Raw genomic sequence first — 20,448 nt, forward strand, 5'->3', positions numbered from 1 at the left:
TTTATCCCACACATTTTTACTGTGGAAGAAGTGGCAAAAACAATAAGTGCTGCATGCATATATGTGAGGGAAATGGACCCACCATTCCCTTCACAGACATAAGTTGGGAGAAATTTATTAAATCGGTGTTTCTGTGGAAAGACCTTGAATGCAGAGAAAGTCTTATAGCAGAAGAGGCAGTACAGGCATACAAGTTTCAAAGCCAGGAACCTACAAACCAGTTAGTCAAACCAGCTAACATTGGCTCCCACAGGGAATGCTACAGCCATTTCACAAATATCACGAAGATAGAACGAGCACAAAGGAGAAGAGAGAGGCAGTATTTGAAGAAACTGCAAATGAAGGTTGGTAATATTTTATAGACAGGAGGTGCAGTTAAAGACATACAGTGCAGTATTATATTGTATAGATAGGTGGCGCAGTATAAGACATTCGGTACTGTAGTATACATTTAAGAAAGTAGTATGTTTTACAGTAATATAAATTAGATATAAACGTGCAATGTATTAGTTAGCAGTAGCCTTATAAGAGCATAATAGGGATGAGTCTCTCCTTCTTCATATCCAAGACAGGGACTTGGTGGCTAGTGAAGCACGGTATCACTTTACCTGCTATCGAGATTATACCCGGTACCTGACCACAAAAAAAAAAAAATGAGAGAACAGAAACAAAAATATATGAAAATGGATACAAACACTTCTGCAGAACAGTCATTAAGGAGAGGCTTTTAAAACACCGCAAAGTGCTTTGACTCTCAAAGTTGAATTTGCTATTCAAAAAAAACTGTGGAAAAAACCGAGGGAGTGAACATTTAGAATTAAAATGAAGGATGCATTAATCTACTAGTAATGTCGTAGTTTTGGTTCAGAGCTGTGACCTAACGTGACCTAACGACCTGACATGCTAGCTACTGCTAGTTAGCCAGCTGAAACTATCCTACTTAAAACTTATGATTCTCTACAGTGCGTGACAGATTTGGTCTCAAAAGACTGAACCGGGTGCGCAGCTCTCTCTTTAAAAACAGCGCAGCTGGAGAGCGACCTGTGACTGAGTGCGGCGTAGCCCTGTACATGAGCAGAAAGTTTGACAGCCTGTGCTGCAGCGAGATGCTGGGCTGTCCACTTGCGTCAAGGACCTGCTTCACAAGAGCCCGCTTCAGTATTTGCACCGACCTCTCAGCTGCTCCATTCGATGCTGGATGATATGGTGGTACCAGAGTTTGTTTTACTCCATTTTTGTCAAGGAACTGCTTGAATTCTGTGGAGGCGAGCTGGGGTCCGTTATCCGACACAACCTCTTCTGGAAGACCATATGCAGCAAATAGGTTGCGCAACACCTCTATGGTTCGGCTTGACGTTGTGGAGGTCGTGTGGAAAACCTCCAGCCATTTAGAATGACTATCCACTATCACTAGGTAGTACTGTCTATCCTTCTCCGCGAAGTCCAGATGGATTCTCTGCCACACTCTGACAGGCCACTCCCAGGGATGGAGCGGTGCAACCGCAGGTCCCTTTGCACGGCTTGACACACAGTACAGTTTTGGACCATGTTCTCAATCTCGCCATCCAACCCTGGCCACCATACATAGCTGCGAGCTAGGGCCTTCATCTTACATATGCCCGGGTGTTCATGGTGCAGGTCTTTGAGAATCTGCGGCCGGTGCATGTGAGGAACAATGACTCTGAGACCACAAAACACAACCTTGATCGGCTGACAGCTCATGCCTCCTGACAAAGTACGGTTTCAGGCTTTCATCACTCAGGTAGTTAGGCCATCCATTCATGGTAAAGCTCCAAACCTTGCTCAACAACGGATCTCTGCTGGTGCCTACTTTTATGTCTTGAGCTGTTACTGGCAAATCTTCCACATGTGAGAAGTAGAAAATGTTGGATTCCTGTGCTGTGTTGTCCAACTCGGTCACGGGAAGTCTGGACATAGCATCAGCATTAAGGTGGTCTGACGACTTCTTGTATTCTAGCTCATTACTGTAAGCCATGAGAATGAACGCCCAGCGCTGCATGCGCAAAGCTGCCAATATCGGCACTGCTGACTTTGGCCCCAAAATAGCCAGCAAGGGTTTGTGATCAGTGATGAGAGTAAATTTGCGTCCATATAGATACTTGTGAAATTTCCTCATTCCGTAAATGATCGGCAGCGCCTCTTTTTCTATCTGCGCATACTTTTGCTCGGCCTCAGTAAGAGTGCGTGAGGCGAACGCAACTGGTCTCTCATCACCATTGTCCATCACATGCGAAATGACTGCCCCCACCACGTACGGGGATGCGTCATATGCCAATCTCAATGGCTTCTCTGTATCATAATGTACCAGAACCGTGCTGCTCAGTAACATCTCTTTAGCCTTCTTGAAGGCTTCCTCATATGCAGGTGTCCAGCTCAATTTTTCCCCTTTTTTTAGCAGAGTCTGCAATGGCTGTAGCACACTAGACAAGTTTCTCAGAAAACGGCCATAATAGTTCAACAGCCCCAAATACGCACGCAACTCAGAGACATTTGTGGGCTTTGGGGCATTTACAATAGCCTCCACTTTGTGCTGAGTGAGGTGCAGGCCTTCCTGATCTATCCGATGCCCCAAATACTCTACACTTGACTGTAGAAATCTGCACCTAGCCAACTTTGCTCTCAAACCATAGCGTGCAAGAGAGCTCAACACTGCATCCAGTCTTTTTAAATGCAGGGGTTTTGTGTCGGCTGTGATCAAGATGTCATCCAGGAAACAAGTCACTCCTTCTTGCCCTTGTAGAATCTGGTCCATCACTGATTGAAAAATTTATGGTGCGCTGGCAACCCCATAGCTGAGACGATGGTAGCGGTACAGTCCTCTGAAGAGTATTTAACCATTAATACTCACAGAGTCTTTGTCCAATCTCAACTGCTGGTAAGCATGAGAACGATCTAACTTTGAGAACCACTTCCCTCCTGCTAGAGTCGCAAATAAATCCTCAGTGTTGGGCAGGGGGTAAGTCTCTAATTCCAGCTGGTTATTTATTGTGACCTTGTAATCCCCACAGATTCGGATGGATTTATCGGCCTTCGGTACAACTACGATAGGTGCCCCCCATTTGCTACGATCCACTTTGGAAACTATTCCCTCTTTTTCTAACCTATCCAGTTCTTTTCCCACAGCCTCTTTCAATGAATACGGCACCGGCCGGGCTTTGCAAAAGACTGGCTGCGCATTCGGCTGCATTCTTATTATTGCTCTGAACCCCTCTATGGCACTGACCTTTTCAGAAAACACCACAGAGTGGCGCTGCAGCTCTGCTTGTAATTCCGGGTCGCCGTGTTTATTTCCTTTTTCAACTGTGAAAATATTCCTCCAATCCAGCTTCAGCTTCTCCAACCAATTTCGGCCAAACAGAGCCAGCCTGTTTCCTTTAACTATGATGAGAGGCAGTGCAGCTTTCTGGTCCCCGTACTGCACTGGAGCCTGAACATAGCCAAGAAGGGGAATTATTTCTCCTGAGTACGCTTTTAATCTGATGTTGGACTTTTCAATGGGTAAATGCGGAAACCTTTTTGGTTCAACACTTCAGATGCAAGGGACACTGCTGCACCAGTATCCAACTGCATACTAATGTCCTCATCACACACTTTCACATTAACTTTAATGCCTTCATCCCCACTGGATGCCATGACCCTCCATTTCCACGTACTGGGCTTTGGCAGTTTGTCTCCTATTCCTAAATGCTCTGGAAATATACCCTGTCTTGGAGCACGCATGACATTTCTCATTTTTGAATCGGCATTCCTGAGGTGAGTGTCCCCCTCCCCCACAACGGTAGCATTTCTGTTCGCTGTCCCCATCCTGATAATTTTTCAGTTTTGGATTCTCATTTCCATGTCTAAACTGGCGTCGTCCTTTGCTTCCAAGATTTGATTTAGAGACTTGATTTACAGCTGCAGCCTGCACTTTCCCAAGATTTCAAGAGAATTCTTTGACGCCATCTCCATTGTCAACGCTATTTCACATGCTCGGGCAAACGTCAGCTCTCTTTCCGCCTGTAATTTTCTTTGAATCGATTCAGCGGACAGTCCACTCACAAGACGATCTCTCAATGCGCCATCTAAGTGAGTTCCATATTCACAATCCTTTGACAATTGTCTTATTGCCACTATGTAATCCGTTATTGACTCTCCTTCTTTTTGATCACGTTTTTGAAAACGGAATCTCTCCGCTATGATCAAAGGCTTCGGCTGATAATGTGATCTTAATGTGTCAGTCAACTCTTCATAAGTCATTTCTGCGGGCTGTTTTGGTATTACCAAGTTCTTCAGCAGTCCATAAGTTTCTGGTCCAATGCACGCTAAAAATACACTGACCTGTTTTTCCGCTTACATTTCGTTTGCCACTAGCCATAGTTCAAATCTCTCCAGATAGGATGCGAAATCCTCCCGCGACTCCTTGAACTCTTCCACTCGTCCTATTAGCGCCATCCTCGTCGCCAATGTAATATCTTGGGGTTCGAATAATGCACTGGAAACGGTGGTTGCAATAACTCAATAACCTTTACTGAAAACTGCCAGAGAACAGCCGCATAAGCACGCACACACACAGCTCCGTATCTCACTTCTGAGTTTCCTGATTACACTGAGTCACGTGACCTACGAACCAATTACATCACAGCCTTTCACCACATGAGAACCCCAACGTGAGAAACCCACTCTATTACAGGGATCATCCATAAAGCAGATACGGGCCCTCGGCCCACCGTCTAAAAGCATTATAGGACGGGTTTACATCTCACCTTTTGAAATCTTTGCAGTCTTTCAGATCAGGACCAGTACATCTGCAATGCAAAGCATAAAATCCAAAAAATCACAACTAGTACATGTATGCTGCAGTCCCTAATGAACCTGGTTGAATTACACAAATGATCGTTTCATGTCATTACATTCAAATGAAAGCATCGTAAATGAAGCCTCTCTCACCCCTGGGTGCAGTTCTCATGACAGGACTGGCACACGTGCTTCTCGTCAGCATATTTCCAAATGAGTATGTCTTTCTCTCCAGGTACGCCTTGCGGGCAGTGTGGGACACAGTGCGGCCCATCTTTGTAGTTAGCACAGAATGTACATTTGTCGGGTCCCTGGACAAAAGTTGGAAATTATATGGAAACAAGCAACTTTTCCACAGTCTTCTAGTGATGTGAATTTAATGATGTGTCTCCAGGACACACTACTGGGACAGAAAACATTGGTTTGAGAGACTTGTTGTGCTGCCATCAGCTATTTCAAATATAAGAATAAACACTGTTTACTGGCATCTAGCAGAACATGCGGTGCTGTAGGTTTGGTTTGATACTTACAGGGCCGGTGCATGTCAGAGTTTCATTCATGAGCCGACATTCAGGGTCACAATCCACACACGTTTTGTTGACCTCATATTCACGAGGCTCACTATATGGACAAAAATGCGTTCAGTTTAAATAATCATTGAAATAACCAAATAAACACTTAAAGGGTAAGTTCAGCGTTTTACAAGTAAAGCCCTGTTTTAAGATCGTTTCTGATGAAATCGAACGGTTAAGATAAAAATTTGGACAAATGCTGCTGTCCCGAGAATTTTAGGTTTTTGTGTTAGCACCCCTCCACCTATACAATGGTTTCATAGGTGCATTGGAACAATCATTCATATAAACGCATTAAACTTTAGTTTACAAAGATATGAAACTCACCGAGTGGTCTGGGGTGTGTACTGATATGCTTACGCAAAAATCGCTGCAAAATATGCTTTCCAACAGGTGTTTTACCATTCGTTGTAAAACTGTGGACCTATTTTTCCAACGCCTCACAACCGGACATTCTTCAAAAAACTACTATAAAACCTTTTGGAAAGCATCTTTTGCAGCGATTTTTGCGTGAGCATATCAGTGCACACCCCAGACCACTAGGTGAGTTTCACGTCTTTGTAAACTAAAGTTTAATGCGTTTATATGAATGATTGTTCCAAGGCACCTATGAAACCATTGTATAGGTCCCCACCTATACAATGGTCTCATAGGTGCCTTGGAACAATCATTCCAAGATGCTAACACAAAAACCTAAAATTCTCGGGACAGCAGCATGTGTCCAAATTTTAATCTTAACCATTCGATTTCATCAGAAACGATCTTAAAACAGGGCTTTACTTGTAAAACGCCGAACTTACCCTTTAACACCAAAAGTTCAAATACACTAAATAGTTTTTCAGATATTCCCACTCTTACTCTCCCAACATTTCCTGTCCTATTTCTACATTCCTCTCAATAAATATAATATCCTCTCAATAATAGACCAAAAAAAAAGAAACCTGGCCACAATGGATCATCCATCCATCCATCAATTAAACAATCCTGATTTGAGTTGATAATTTTATAGAGATTATTATATTCTTTGTCCGTCCACACAAATTATAATGCTTTTATGCTGCCTTAATGTTATTTTTGGACCTTCAAATTTTCGGTCACTATTCACTTGCATTGTATGGACAGAGTGGAAATATTTCTCTTAAAATCTTTCTTTGTGTTCTGTAGAAGAAGGAAAGTAATACGCATCTGGAATGTCAGATGATGAGGTAATTTTCATTTTTAGGTGCTTGCATTAAAGTCCCCCTGTGGTGAAAATCAAGTTCCCTTTCGTCCTGGGAACTCCGACGTGTCGTCGGGGGAGTTCCATGACGAATTGGGATCACGCTAGGGAGACCAATTGCCTTCGAGTGAATTAAAACGAGCCAATGAAAATTGGCATGCAAGATTTGCATTCCGCGACCCGCCTACCAGCGCGGGTATAAAAGGCGGAAGTAAACATTGCGCAATGCTTTTAGCTTCGGAGCCGACCGATTGTGTCCTCTCTGAGTGAGTGAGCTTTAAGATTGTATTTTTCTTACGGCTACGAGTCTGCTGTTTCGGGAGGGGATCTCTCTGTGTTGGTGAGATGGCGTTTCAGCGACCGCGCGGTTTCCTGTCTGCCGGCTGCGTCTATATGCTGTTGATTCAAAAGCTGTTTTCACAGCTGGTAAACGGTTGAGTGCGCACAGCGGGCTTGCAGTTTCCCCGCTGTGTTGCCGCGTTGGGTCCCTGTGTGCTTCAGCACGATAGAGAGAGTACTTTCTTCCTGAAAGAGCAACACGAGTGAAGATCGCGTCCTTTTCAGGATGACGTTTCACTCGTGTGTTTCTGGATGCGATCGTTTCCTGTCCTTATTTGACGGCCACGTTCATTGTTTCACATGCCTAATCAGTGTGTGAGACTACGTTCGTGGGTGGTTCATGTTCTCTCATGAGTGCATGACCACGTCGGCACGTTGTTCGTCTCCCCTTTCTCGTAAAGGCTTGAGCCGCTCAGCGTACCGTGTGCCGTCGAGCGCCGGCTGACAGCGCGGGTTGTCACGGCAACCCAGCGAGCGTCATTCGGCGCTCAAGATGCGCGGTCAAGATCAAGACTCGCGTGCCTCTATGAGGTGAGTCCCTTTGCTTATTTCCCGATCTAGTTTCTCTTCTGGTGCTCCAGAGGAGGGCTACTTTGGTGAATAACATTGGTGATCTGAGGGTTTCAGTGAGCACGAACCACTCACTCCTCTAGCGCATCGCAAACATGTTGAGACTGTGTTCGTGGGTGGTTTATGCTTTCTTATGAGAGCATGACCACGTCGGCACGTTGTTCGCCCTGCCTGAAGGCATGAGCGCCCAGCGTGCCGTGTGTCATCGAAGCGATGGCCACGTTCACTATCTTGCATGCCTGGTTGACGGCCACGATCACGGTTTCACATGCCTAATCAGTGTGTTGAGACTGCGTTCGTGGGTGGTTCATGTTCTCTCAGGAGTGCATGACCACGTCGGCACGTTGTTCGTCTCCCCTTTCCCGTAAAGGTTGAGCCGCTCAGCGTGCCGTGTGCCGTTGAGGCTTTCGGATGAGAATCTGATCCTTCTCATGAGGGACCAAGCATTTCATTCGGGGCCCCAGGGAGGACAGATGTCGATCGCTACATCGGAGAGAGGGCTGTTATACTCTGAAATGATGCTGAGTTCCTACTATAATGGTGTGTTCTCATGCTGAAGATTCAGATTTAACAGCCACACTTTCCTGGGCTGTTCTAAAGTGCCTGGATGTGTGTGAAGAATTTTGGCAGCATGCAAGCATTTTTGGTGCCAATATGGCAAGCCAAACATGCCTAAATCTGCAGAAGTTTTTCCTCTCTCACTACCACTGCACGTGCGTAGTTGTAACTCGGGGTTGAGCTGTGCTTAGTGACTGACCGTGATTAGTCACAGCGCTGGCCCTCGGTTAGACGATGTCCACACTGGTGGTCCAGAAGCGCCTCAAAACCAGCCCGCTCAGAGTTTGTTTCCCCCAGCGCAGGGAAGCAACCCTGAGATGAGCGACCCAGAGTGTGTGACAATCTGCTCTCTGGGAGTGCGTGTCATCACCACTCCTTCCCCCGGGGGAGGGCCGGGTGGAGAATTTTTCTTTTCTGTTCCGCCGCTGTATCAGCGGTACCCAAAGTTTGAGCAGTCCACTTCCTCTGAGTCGTTCACGGGCCCCAGCGCTCAGATGGCAGTGAGGGCTACGGCCTTGTCACTCTCGTCTCTCGCTGGGTGAGGGGAAACCAGGACTCGATGCCCCCGGGCCTCGTCCCTCGTTCCCCTCACGGTCGAGACTGGCAGTATAATAAGACCAGTTTCCTCCGTCCGAGAGGGTCAGAATGGCAGTGCGTGCCGCCCCCGAGCTGCACCACTCCTGTTCCCCTCTCCCCAGCTTGCAGATAGCAGTGACGCAGCCTCGGCTGCGTCGCTCCGGTCTGCAGCTGGGCCCGGAGGCGCAGAGACCAGCATACGAGGAGTCAGGGCCTCGTTCCTCGTCTCTCCCCCTCCCCTCGCCACCGGGCAGTCCGCAGCAGAACGCCCACGAGCCTTCTCTGCCGTCTGCCCCTCGGTGGAAGCAGGTTGGTGTCAGGCGCACCCAGACCCCCGCTCTCGGTCGCTACAACGCCAACAGAGCCGGGTCCCTGTCTTCCACCTCGCTGCCCCGCCGCGGGTACGCCGGTGGTTCGGGTGGGTTCATTGCGACGCTATCTGGAAGCCTGGCTAGAGCGCTTCCGGGTCTGTCCCGATGGCTCATCCGCACCGTCCGGTTCGGCTATGCAATTTAGTTTGCACGCGGGCCTCCCAGGTTCAGGGGCGTCCACTTCACCCGTGTGCGGTCGGTGGACGCCCCTGTCTTGAGGAAAGAGATCGCTGTCCTGCTGGCGAAGGACGCGATCGAGCCGGTCCCTCCTGCCGAGATGAGGTCTGGGTTTACAGCCCTTACTTCATTGTACCCAAGAAAGGCGGTGGGTTACGGCCAATCCTGGACCTGCGTATTTTGAATCGGGCCCTGCACAAACTCCCGTTCAAAATGCTTACGCAGAAGCGCATTTTCGAATGCATCCGTCCCCAGGATTGGTTTGCAGCGATCGACCTGAAGAATGCGTACTTTCACGTCTCGATTCTCCCTCGACACAGACCTTTTCTTCGGTTTGCTTTCGACGGTCGAGCGTATCAGTACAAGGTCCTTCCCTTCGGGCTGGCCCTGTCACCCCGCGTCTTCACGAAAGTCGCGGAGGCGGCCATTGTTCCCATGAGTGAACAAGGCGTTCGCATCCTCAACTACCTCGACGACTGGCTCATTTTAGCTCACTCGCGAGATGTATTGTGCGATCACAGGGACATGGTGCTTCGGCACCTCAGCCGGTTGGGGCTTCAGGTCAACTGGGACAAGAGCAAACTTTGCCCTGTGCAGAGGATCTCCTATCTCGGTATGGAGCTGGACTCGGTCGCCTGGACTGCGCACCTCACAGAGGAACGCGTCCAGTCAGTGCTCACCTGCCTCAGGTCTTTTCGAGGCAGGACAGCGGTTCCACTGAAACAATTTCAGAGGCTCCTGGGGCATATGGCAGCCGCAGTAACGCCGCTCGGCCTGTTACATATGAGACCGCTTCAGCGCTGGCTTCATGATCGAGTCCCGAGGTGGGCGTGGCACAGCGGCACGTTCCGGGTCAAAGTGACCCCGCACTGCCGCCAAACCTTCTCCCCGTGGTCGGATCCTGTGTTTCTACGGGCCGGAGTGCCCTTAGTCCAGGTTTCCAGGCATGCTGTGGTTTTCACAGATACCTCTGCCACCGGGTGGGGGGCCACGTACAACGGGCATGCAGTTTCAGGTCTGTGGACGGGGCCTCAACTGCATTGGCATATCAACTGCCTAGAGTTGCAAGCAGTACGCTTAGCCTTGCGTCGCCTCAGAGGGGTTCTCAGACACAAGCACGTACTGGTCCGTACGGACAGCACTGCGACCGTTGCGTACATCAACCATCAAGGTGGTCTACGCTCCCGTCGTTTGTCGCGACTTGCCTCCGACCTCCTCCTATGGAGTCAGTAGCATCTGAGGTCGCTTCGTGCCATTCACATTTCAGGGGAGCTCAACCGTGTGGCAGACGAGCTCTCACGGCTGCCTCCCCTGCCAGGAGAGTGGCGACTCCATCCCCAGTCGGTCCAGCTGATTTGGAGTGTCTTCGGAGTCGCACAGGTAGACCTGTTTGCCTCTCCGGACACGACCCATTGCCAGTGGTTTTACTCCCTGTCCGAGGGGACCCTCGGCACGGACGCCCTGGCTCACAGCTGGCCCCGGGACCTGCGCAAGTATGCGTTTCCCCCAGTGAGCCTTCTTGCACAGACTCTGTGCAAGGTCTGGGAGGACGAGGAGCAGGTCCTTCTTGTGGCGCCATATTGGCCCACCAGGACTTGGTTCACCGAACTCATGCTCCTCGCGACAGCCCCTCCCTGGCCGATTCCTTTGAGGAAGGACCTTCTTCCTCAGAGACGGGGCACTCTATGGCACCCGCGTCCAGACCTCTGGAAACTCCATGTCTGGTCCCTGGACGGGACGCGGAGGTTCTAGATGGTCTACCACAGGCAGTGGTAGACACCATCACTTCCGCTAGAGCCCCCTCTACGTGGCGCCTCTATTCGTTGAAGTGGAACCTGTTCGTCGATTGGTGTTCCTCCCGTCAGGAGGACCCCCGGACTTGCCCGATCGGTGTCGTGCTTTCCTTCCTGCAGGATGGGTTGGAGCGGAGGCTGTCCCCCTCCACCCTCAAAGTGTATGTCGCCGCAGTAGCTGCGCATCACGATGCAGTGGAAGGTAAGTCCCTAGGGAAGCACGACCTGGTCATCAGATTCCTTAAGGGTGCCAGGAGGTTAAATCCACCTCGTGTTTCGCACTCTGTACCCTCTTGGGACCTTGCTCTGGTACTTAGAGCTCTTCAAAGTCCTCCCTTTGAGCCTTTGCTGACGGTGAGATAATATCCTGTCCATTAAGACAGCGCTCCTGTTGGCATTGGCCTCTTTCAAGAGGGTCGGGGATCTGCAGGCTTTTTCGGTCGACGAATCGTGCCTAGAGTTTGGGCCGGGCCTTTCTCACGTTGTGTGAGACCCCGGCTCGGATATGTGCCCAAGGTTCCTACCCCTCCCTTCATGGACCAGGTAGTGAACCTGCAAGCGCTGTCCCAGGAGGAGGCAGACCCAGCCCTGGCTTTTCTCTGTCCCGTCCGTGCCCTGCGGGTTTATATTGACAGAACGCAAAGCTTCAGAACCTCAGATCAGCTCTTTGTCTGTTACGGAGGCCAGCAGAAGGGGAAGGCCGTCTCCAAGCAGAGGTTAGCCCACTGGTTAGTGGATGCTATCATCCGAGCATATGAGTCTCTGGGTGAGCCTTGTCCTCCCAGGTTGCGCGCTCACTCCACTAGAGGTGTTGCCGCTTCCTGGGCTTTGGCTCAAGGCGCCTCGCTGACAGACATCTGTAGAGCTGCGGGCTGGGCGACACCTAACACGTTCGCTAGGTTCTATAGCCTTCGTGTGGAACCTGTTTCCTCCCAAGTTCTGGCTACGGCCAGTGGGTCGAGGGAATAGGTTGTGTCGGCTTGCTGCGCCACTCCGCCTCAAACAGCGGATACGTGCGTTCTTTGCTCCGTATGGCGCCCTACGTTGGTGAGCCTCAAGAGTTCCTCCTTCACCCCTCCGGTGTTGGGCGTGGCGGACCGCCCGGCACCAGGTCTGCTACCTCTAGTAAGGAGCTGCTAGTAGACTGGGTGCTCCAGTGGTTTCTATTTGTGACCCATGAGGCCACGTGCAGTTCAGCCGTGTCTTCCCCTTGACGGACTCGTTCGTCGTCCCTGTTGAGTACGCTCCCACTTCCCTTGGATTGGGACTACCTCAGGGACTGCCATATGTTTCACTATTCCTTCGGGCTAGTACATATGTGTATTCCTGGCCTTCCTCAGTCAGGCTGGGGCTTCCGCAGCGTTCCCTCCTCTCTTGAGGGAACGCTTTCCCAGTGTTATCCAATATCCACTGTGCGGGTCTCGCGAAACAGCAGTGTGTTTCCCGTGCTAGCTCCCGCAACTTATTTCAAGAAACTGCTGCAGGGTAGCTTTGCCGGGCGCTGGAAGGGGCCAGCACCATGGCGTTTTATTAGGGATCCCAATTCGTCAGGGAACTCCCCCGACGACACGTCGGAGTTCCCAGGACGAAAGGGAACGTCTCGGTTACGTATGTAACCCTCGTTCCCTGAGTACAGGGAACGGGAGACGTGTCGTCCCTTCGCCATGTTGCTGTACCTTCGCGGAGGACTGGACACCGTTCGGCTCCTCAGCGAAAAGCATTGCGCAATGTTTACTTCCGCCTTTTATACCCGCGCTGGTAGGCGGGTCGCGGAATGCAAATCTTGCATGCCAATTTTCATTGGCTCGTTTTAATTCACTCGAAGGCAATTGGTCTCCCTAGCGTGATCCCAATTCGTCAGGGAACTCCCCCGACGACACGTCTCCGTTCCCTGTACTCAGGGAACGAGGGTTACATACGTAACCGAGACGTTTTCAATGTTGTTTATATGTCTATGTGGCGTTTTTAAAGTTTTAAGACAAACCATGTGCAAATACACAAGTCAACACCATGGCTGAGTATTTTCTCCTTAAAACTGCAGTGAAACAAAGACAGTCTCAAAAACATGGTTTGATATCGCTGGTGTTTCTGACGTCAGAAACTTCATTGTAACCAATCAGATCAACGTGTGATCGTCAACGAGTGGATCTCTGAGCTGCTGTGAGTGAGTGGAGGGGGGGCTAATTTGGATATTCATAGAACCACATATACTAAATGAGGCAAGGGAGTTACATTCAAGCCATTTTAAGCCATGAATTAAAATAATTTCAAGGAACAAGGAATAATTTCAAGCGTTTAAATATGTAATTTTGGTGATAAAAAATCAGTTTTAAGGGATTAAATATTGACTACAGGGGAACTTTAAGAGATTTGGTCACTTATTATTTCGAGTTTGAACATGGATCAACTGAGAAGGCATAATAGTCTCACTCACCCAGACAGTAGGTTACAGGAAGCCACACAGTGTTTTCTACGGCTGTAATGCTTACAGACGAAGCACATAGTGGGACCAGGACCCCAGCAGCCATCAGTAGTGCACATCTCATCACATGTTCTGCTCTGATTCGCTGTAACACACATATTCAAATACGATATAAAATGTACCTTAATTTGACATTATTGCAAAGTGCACTTTTTAAAATAGTACTTAAGTGTGTTAAGAACCAGTAATGAAATTGTACTCAGTTAAATGACCTTTTATTTAATTACTATTGTATTATTTGCAAGAACTTTTTAATATATACAGTGTGTTTTTTCATAAAATGTTTAAGGCCAGACAAGTATTTTGTTGAGCTCAAGTTGTAAATAAAAGACTACACGCCTGTGCAAATATATATTCAAACGCGCATAATTATAGACTGAACGCGTAATACACATGTTCTTGCCGTCAGCGCTTTCAAAGGTTTGCGTTTTTAAAGCTTGACCAGAGATTTTTTTTTTTTTTTCAGGGCTTGCCCTTTGGAACCCATTTCGGGTTTGCGTTCTCGAGCCGCCAGGCACTGTTGTTGTGCAGATGAGTGGGCCAGAGCGCGTTAACGGTTTTCTGTTAGAACAGTGTTGTTCTCCAAACTCATCAGGCATTATAGAAGAAAACTCAGAGCTGTTATCTTGGCAAAAGCAGGTTGCAAAAAGTATTTAATAACAAGGAGCCAATAATTATGGCCAGCGTGTTTTGGAGAAAAGCATTTATTTCATAATGTGATATCCCCCCCCCCCCCCCCATTTGAAATACACTACAACTGCACATTTAATACTGCACATTTAATACAATTAAGCACACTTTTTTTCACAAGGGTTTGGCTAATATGAATACAACATTTTCTATTCAGCTATTTCCATGTCATTTGTTTTTTGTTGGGCCTTTGAAATTCATGGAAATATTAATCAAGAGCATAATACATTATTTGATGTTAAGCACATTTTTGTTAATTCTGTATGATCAATACAATTAAGTGCACTTGTTGTTCACAAGGGAAAACTTGGAATAAAGTGCAGAAGTTGACTGGACTTCTTTTATGTTTTGTGGGCTTTTTTGAGCTTGACAGTATGAACAGCATTTGGATAAGGACTTTGTGAAGATTCTTTAAAAATTCACTTTTTGTGCTTTACTGATAAAGACAGCACACATACAGTGTAGGCTTGGAGTGACACAAAGGTGAGTAAACTTTCAAAAGAGTTGTCATTTTTTGGGAGTGAACTAAACTGAAATTCTTTAACAGGTGTTATTGTGATAATTCATTTACCGCAGATGTCACCATCAGCATTTGCTATCATTTTGGCAGTCTGGTCTTTAGATTTGAAGAGTCGTGTCCACTGGTCAGGGCTGGTGTAGCAGAGATTCGCATTTGTAGAGATAATCACGTCACCATCACTGATCTCCCTCAGAGACCGCAGGCCGATATGTGTGATTTTAGTTTGGGTGACAGCCAAGCTGAATGTACCTCTTTGGGAGCAGGAGAGAAAGATGCGGGTTCTGTATATGCAAAACAGACTCAAAAAAGTGATTAATTTAGGTGCAGCTTGCTAATTTGTAATTTGTCGTAATCCGTCAAAATTATGTGAGACTGCCAACATATTTAAGCTTTCGGCTTTCGCACCGGAGGAACCTTTTCATAGTTCCTTGAACTAATGGCGGAAGTAAATGCTTTTTGGCGTGTTCGTACCGCAGGAACTGGGAACGATTTTAGTTATAGGTACGCCTTTTGCGGGAAATAAATTAGCTCCTACTAGTGGGTCAAACCCAGCACTATAGGAACTACCAGATCTCTTCCTGTCTTACACAGAACAACCTCCTTGACAACAACCAGTCTGGTTTCAAAAGCGGACACTTAACTGACACTGCCCTGTTCTCGGTAATTGAAGTTCTGAGACTGGCAAGAGTTCTCAATCCTCAATGTTCAAATCTTCAGTTCTCATCTTGCTGGATCTGTCTGCTGCCTTTGACACAGTTAACAACCTGATCCTCCTCTCAATCCTAAAGACGAAGGGCATCTCGGGAATCGCACTCCAATGGTTCAAGTCTTACCTCTCAGGTAGGTCCTTTAGGGTGTCGTGGAGGGGTGAGGTGTCTAAGACCCAACATCTAGCTACTGGGGTGCCTCAGGGCTCAATGCTTGGACCACTTCTCTTCTCCATCTACATGACATCATAAGGATTTGTGATTCAGAAACATGGCTTTTCCTATCATTGCTATACTGATGATATCAACTCTACCTCTCATTCCACCCTGATGATCCGACGGTTGCTACTTGCATCTCGGCATGTCTGGCAGACATTTCTGGCTGAATGAAGGACCACCACCTTCAACTAAACCTTGCGAAGACAGAACTGCTTGTGGTCCTGGCCAACACAACACTACACCACAACTTCTCCATTCAGCTGGGTTCGTCAACCATAACTCCATCAAGATCAGCCAGGAACCTTGGAGTTGTGATTGTTGATCAATTGAACTTCACAGATCACATTGCTAGAACTACCCGGTCCTGCAGATTTGCCTTATACAACATTAGCAGGATCAAGCCCGTCCTATCAGAGCACACTACACAACTCCTTGTCCAAGCGCTTGTTCTATCCAGACTGGACTATTGTAATGCTCTCCTGGCACTATCAAACCTCTGCAACTGATCAAGAATGCTGCAGCTAGAGTGTTCTTTAACGAGCCGAAGAGAGCACACGTCACTCCTCTCCTCAAAAAATTGCACTGGTTGCCTGTTGCCGCTCGCATCAAGTTCAAGTCACTGACGTTCGCCTACATGAACCACTGGCTCTGCTCCCTCGTGGTGCCATCTCAAAGAGGCACAAAATCTCTTTCTCGGACCTTTACCTGGTCTGTTCCCTGCTTGTGGAATGATCTGCCTAATTCAACTCGAACTGCTGAGTCCGTGGCCATTTTCTAGAAACAGCTGAAGATGCATCTTTTTTCGGCAACACTCGAGTCATTAATACTATCACTTTATCTTCTATTCTATATCTATTTATAAAAAACAAAACAAAAAAAGTACATGTACTGCGAAAGCCTCTTTTGAGACCACAGTATTTTTTATTGACTTACGCCGTTTTTGTCCGTCCAAGGATGACCTCAAGGTTTTCAAAGGCACTGAGGGATAACATGTTTTCCGGCCACTGCTGAATCAGTAGGTAGCCTTTGAGTTGGGTGAAGAGGAAGTTTATGAACACTAAAGGTACATGATACACCATGTTAACCATCATAAATGTCCAATATTAAACCACTGCATTCTCACCAGTGATTTCTTTTACAGTTCTGAACACGTTGAGCTTGGCTGGGTCCAGTCCTGAAGTTTTAGTATGCGGGTCACTACAATAAAAAAAAAAAAATCCTAAAATGACTTTCTTTCTGGTAAACAAAAACAAAATGATTGTCAAATCCTAACGTCACCATAAGCAGATTGATATCAAAGAGTTTGTGGAAAATTTGCCTCAATCACACAATCTAAATCCTAAGCAAATGGCAAAAAAATATGGAAACATTATTTCGATTTCCAATTTAGACATTCTACTAAATAACACTTTGCAACTACATGTTAACTCACTCTCATTAGAATATTAGTAGACTGTCTGATGGTCCTCAACAGACATTTTACTGACTATAAGTAGGGTTGGGTATCGAGAACCGATACTAAGTTTCCAAGAACCGACGACTCAATAAGACACACATTTCGATACTGCTTATCGATTTCTGTGTGCAAATTTTTATGCGATTTCAAACCATTCAATCACTAGAAGACGCGAAAGAAACTCAATTCAGCACTTGTGCGCTGTTACGCATCCAAAGAGCAAGCACCCGCCTCATACAGTCGCGAATACTGAATTGATTTCTATTTCCCATCTTCTTTCGCTTGAACAGACAAATACACACAAAATTATGTTAAACTATCTTCGTCGGTTTTGTCTTTTGTGAACATAAAAAGGTTAATTTGTATATTGTATAATATTAGTATATTGTATAATATTAGTATATTGTATAGTGTCAGCATAATGGATTCGTGCAGCTCTTAAAGTGACAGCAGCCTAATATTCCTGCTGCTGTCTGTGCCATTAATGTTAATCAAAGAACAAAAGAAAAAGAAAATCACTAATTGATCTTGACTGACTCATTTTGTAATTTTAATCTAAATGAGAATCAATAAGAATCGGAATCAGTAACCAGAATCAGAATCGCTAATATTCAAACGATACCCAACTCTAGCTATAAGTAACTTTGCAACTACCTGTCAAATACCTGTCATTAGAGTATTAGTATTTAGTTAGTATTAGTAGACTGTCTGCTTAATATCTGCTGACACTTTATATTGATACTCCCTTCAGATATTCTACTGACTATAAATAACTTTGCAACAACATGTCAACTTATTCTACTAGCTCAATCCCCAAACTAACAGTCAAATACTCTAATGAGATTTAGTTGACCTGTAGTTGCAAAGTTACTAATAGTTAGTGGAATGTCTAAAGTGGACTATCGACATAAAGTGTAACCAAAAATATTTGAAGGATGTTTTTAACAAACATACAATGGCACTCAGCATTGTGCAGTCCATTCTTTGTTATCAGAGAGTGTAAAATATAATTCTCACCCATTTATTGTTGTGGTGAGGATTGCAACATCTCCGCTGATTTTTGTGCAGTTCTCAAAGGAGTCGATGTTGCTGGCATTGATTGACAGGACATTGGTCAAAGGTCCCATTCCAAGCCCATTGCAAACTAAGGGATTGTTAGCACACACATTAAAAATTAATTGCAACTCCTTTCTAAGGTGAAGATCTAGCCCTGAAGGCAAAAATAAATTTAGTACTTATGCTACAAGTAAAAACTTGACTGAATTTATGCTTTGAATTATCTTAAAAATCTTTGGATCTGAAGGACTTCAATTATGCTTACTGTATGTATGAATGGCTTTACAAAACTATTTAAATAAAGAAATTAAATAATTAAATATGTTGATTCAGTATAAAAATTTTATTTAGCAAGGCCATATTAAATTGATTAAAATTGACATTTATAATATTACAAAATATTTATATTTATACATGAGTGCGACATCATGTGACACTGAAGAAATTCAGCTTTGACATCATAGGAATAAATGATTTACAAGTTAAATACGTTTTACCTTGTAATAATATTTTTGATTAAATAAATGCAGCCTTGCTAAGCATAAGAGACTTTGAACGATAGTGTATACACACACACGTGTGTGTTTTTTTTTTTTTTTTTTTTAATACAACATATCATGGCTATATGTTGACTGTATTGTTGGAAAAGCTTAGTTACAATAGTTAACGTGCAATACTATGGAAGGAAAGATCACTAACAGACACTACAATGCAATGGATTGTCGTTTTATGCCTTCTACATAGTTTTAATTATATCTTTTAAATGATATTAGAATACAGTTGTAAATGCAACTAAAACAAGACTAACGTGTTTGTCAAATTAGAAAAAAAGAGAGAAAACAAACAGAAAAACAATCTTTCCTCATAAAAAAAAAACCTGACCAGCAGTCTTAACTGTACCTTTTGGACACAGGCCATCACACTTCTTACATTTCCGAACTCCACCCTCATCCACCTCATAGGTGCCAGGGCTGCATGTTCTCACACATGCCCCATGGTCTGTCACGACATAGTTATCTGAGAAAAACATCAAACCATCAGTCACTCCGGAGTCATTAACCACAACCAACCAGCAACACAGTCCTAACGCGTCAAATCATTCTGTCATGGTTATCCTGCTTTCTGAGATGTTATTCAGAAACCAGAGTTTGAGTTGCAGGCTCACGATCCACACCAGAGTGATTCTCTTTACCTGGATTGTGTTGTTTAAATTTTAACCCTGAACACCTAAAACATTAATCTCCAGAATGAAGGAATTCAAGACCTAACAGATTTGATTTCGCATGAAAGACATTATTAGAATCTGGTCGTGTGTTCAAGTGTAAAAAAACAAACAAACAGAGTGAAGATTCGTGTCTCATTCTGACTTCAGCCTGGCCTTACGTGGGCATATCTTGATACACGTTGCCCCAAAGCTGTACTTCCCGTCGGGGTTGGGAGCGAGCTGGTGTGTGTTGGGGTCGTAGAGCATGAGCCGTGGACATGCGTCCTTACATGTCCCTTCATCCTGGAAGTCCTTACAGGCCTGCAGAACACAAACAGCGTTTCCCATGAGCGCACTAGTCCGAAATCATCTTCATTGCCCTTGAGGTTACATTTACTGCAGCTGTGCACTCCATTGGTAATGAATGTTTCACTGTAACAACTGTTTCCAGACACTAAATACCTTGTTTCTTGTATTTTTTCAAAGGCTTATATATAGTACACTATAGTTCAAAAGTTTTTAACTAAATAATTTAATACTTTTATTCAGCGAGGATGCTTTAAATTTATTAAAAGTGACAGTAACAAGATTTATAATGTTACAAAATATTTGGTTACACTTTATTTTACAGTACATGTACCATAGTGTACTTGCAGTGTAATTGCCCAAGAAAGTACTGGTAAGTATAAGATAACTACGTGGGTTAAGGTTAGGTTTAGGAGTAGGTTCAGGATTAGTACCTAGTTATAACCCAGTTATAGTAATTGCTATAATAAGTACATAGTATTGTTGTGAACTTCTTCTTCTCAAGTGTAGAAAAGATAGAGTTGCAGACCAGGAGATTGTTGAGATATAAGTTCTTTATTGCGTCGCTGTAGTCATCTCAATCAAGTCTAACTAAGGCAGTATACATTTAGTTCATATACCCTTTCAGGGGGAGGAGTTACATAAAGGTGGAAACAAAAGCATGTAAATGAGGCATCTGGGTTAAGGAATGTGCCCTAGACTGAGAGTGTTACCAATCCTAATCCAATCAGCATAACAGTGTAGTGTAAATATCCTAATCCTATCAGCCAGACTCTTCACCGATACCTTCACATTATCTTAATGGCCAGGCAGTGCATAAAGACAAAAGGTGATAG

General features: G+C 45.5%; 1 protein-coding gene across 2 annotated transcripts in view; it reads right to left on the reverse strand.

Moving 5' to 3' along the window:
* Positions 1-20,448, reverse strand: part of LOC143706149 (epidermal growth factor receptor-like) — an 85,545-nt gene continuing 65,097 nt past the window's right edge. Inside the window, exons 7-17 of one of the 2 annotated variants that reach the window (XM_077197908.1) lie at positions 19,486-19,627; positions 19,003-19,119; positions 18,064-18,190; positions 16,714-16,787; positions 16,524-16,614; positions 14,716-14,915; positions 13,407-13,539; positions 5,328-5,418; positions 4,951-5,108; positions 4,767-4,808; positions 1-633 (exon numbers count right to left, since the gene is read on the reverse strand). In XM_077197908.1, the coding sequence (XP_077054023.1) occupies positions 621-633; positions 4,767-4,808; positions 4,951-5,108; positions 5,328-5,418; positions 13,407-13,539; positions 14,716-14,915; positions 16,524-16,614; positions 16,714-16,787; positions 18,064-18,190; positions 19,003-19,119; positions 19,486-19,627 (1,188 nt within the window). In that variant the 3' untranslated portion in view covers positions 1-620. Of the gene's footprint in view, positions 634-4,766; positions 4,809-4,950; positions 5,109-5,327; positions 5,419-13,406; positions 13,540-14,715; positions 14,946-16,523; positions 16,615-16,713; positions 16,788-18,063; positions 18,191-19,002; positions 19,120-19,485; positions 19,628-20,448 lie in introns of both variants that reach the window. The other variant, XM_077197829.1, reaches the window with a different exon arrangement.

The sequence above is a fragment of the Siphateles boraxobius genome, unplaced genomic scaffold (assembly GCF_051911475.1).
Source record: "Siphateles boraxobius isolate OS27281-9 unplaced genomic scaffold, OSU_SipBor_1 1, whole genome shotgun sequence".
NCBI lineage: Eukaryota > Metazoa > Chordata > Actinopteri > Cypriniformes > Leuciscidae > Siphateles > Siphateles boraxobius.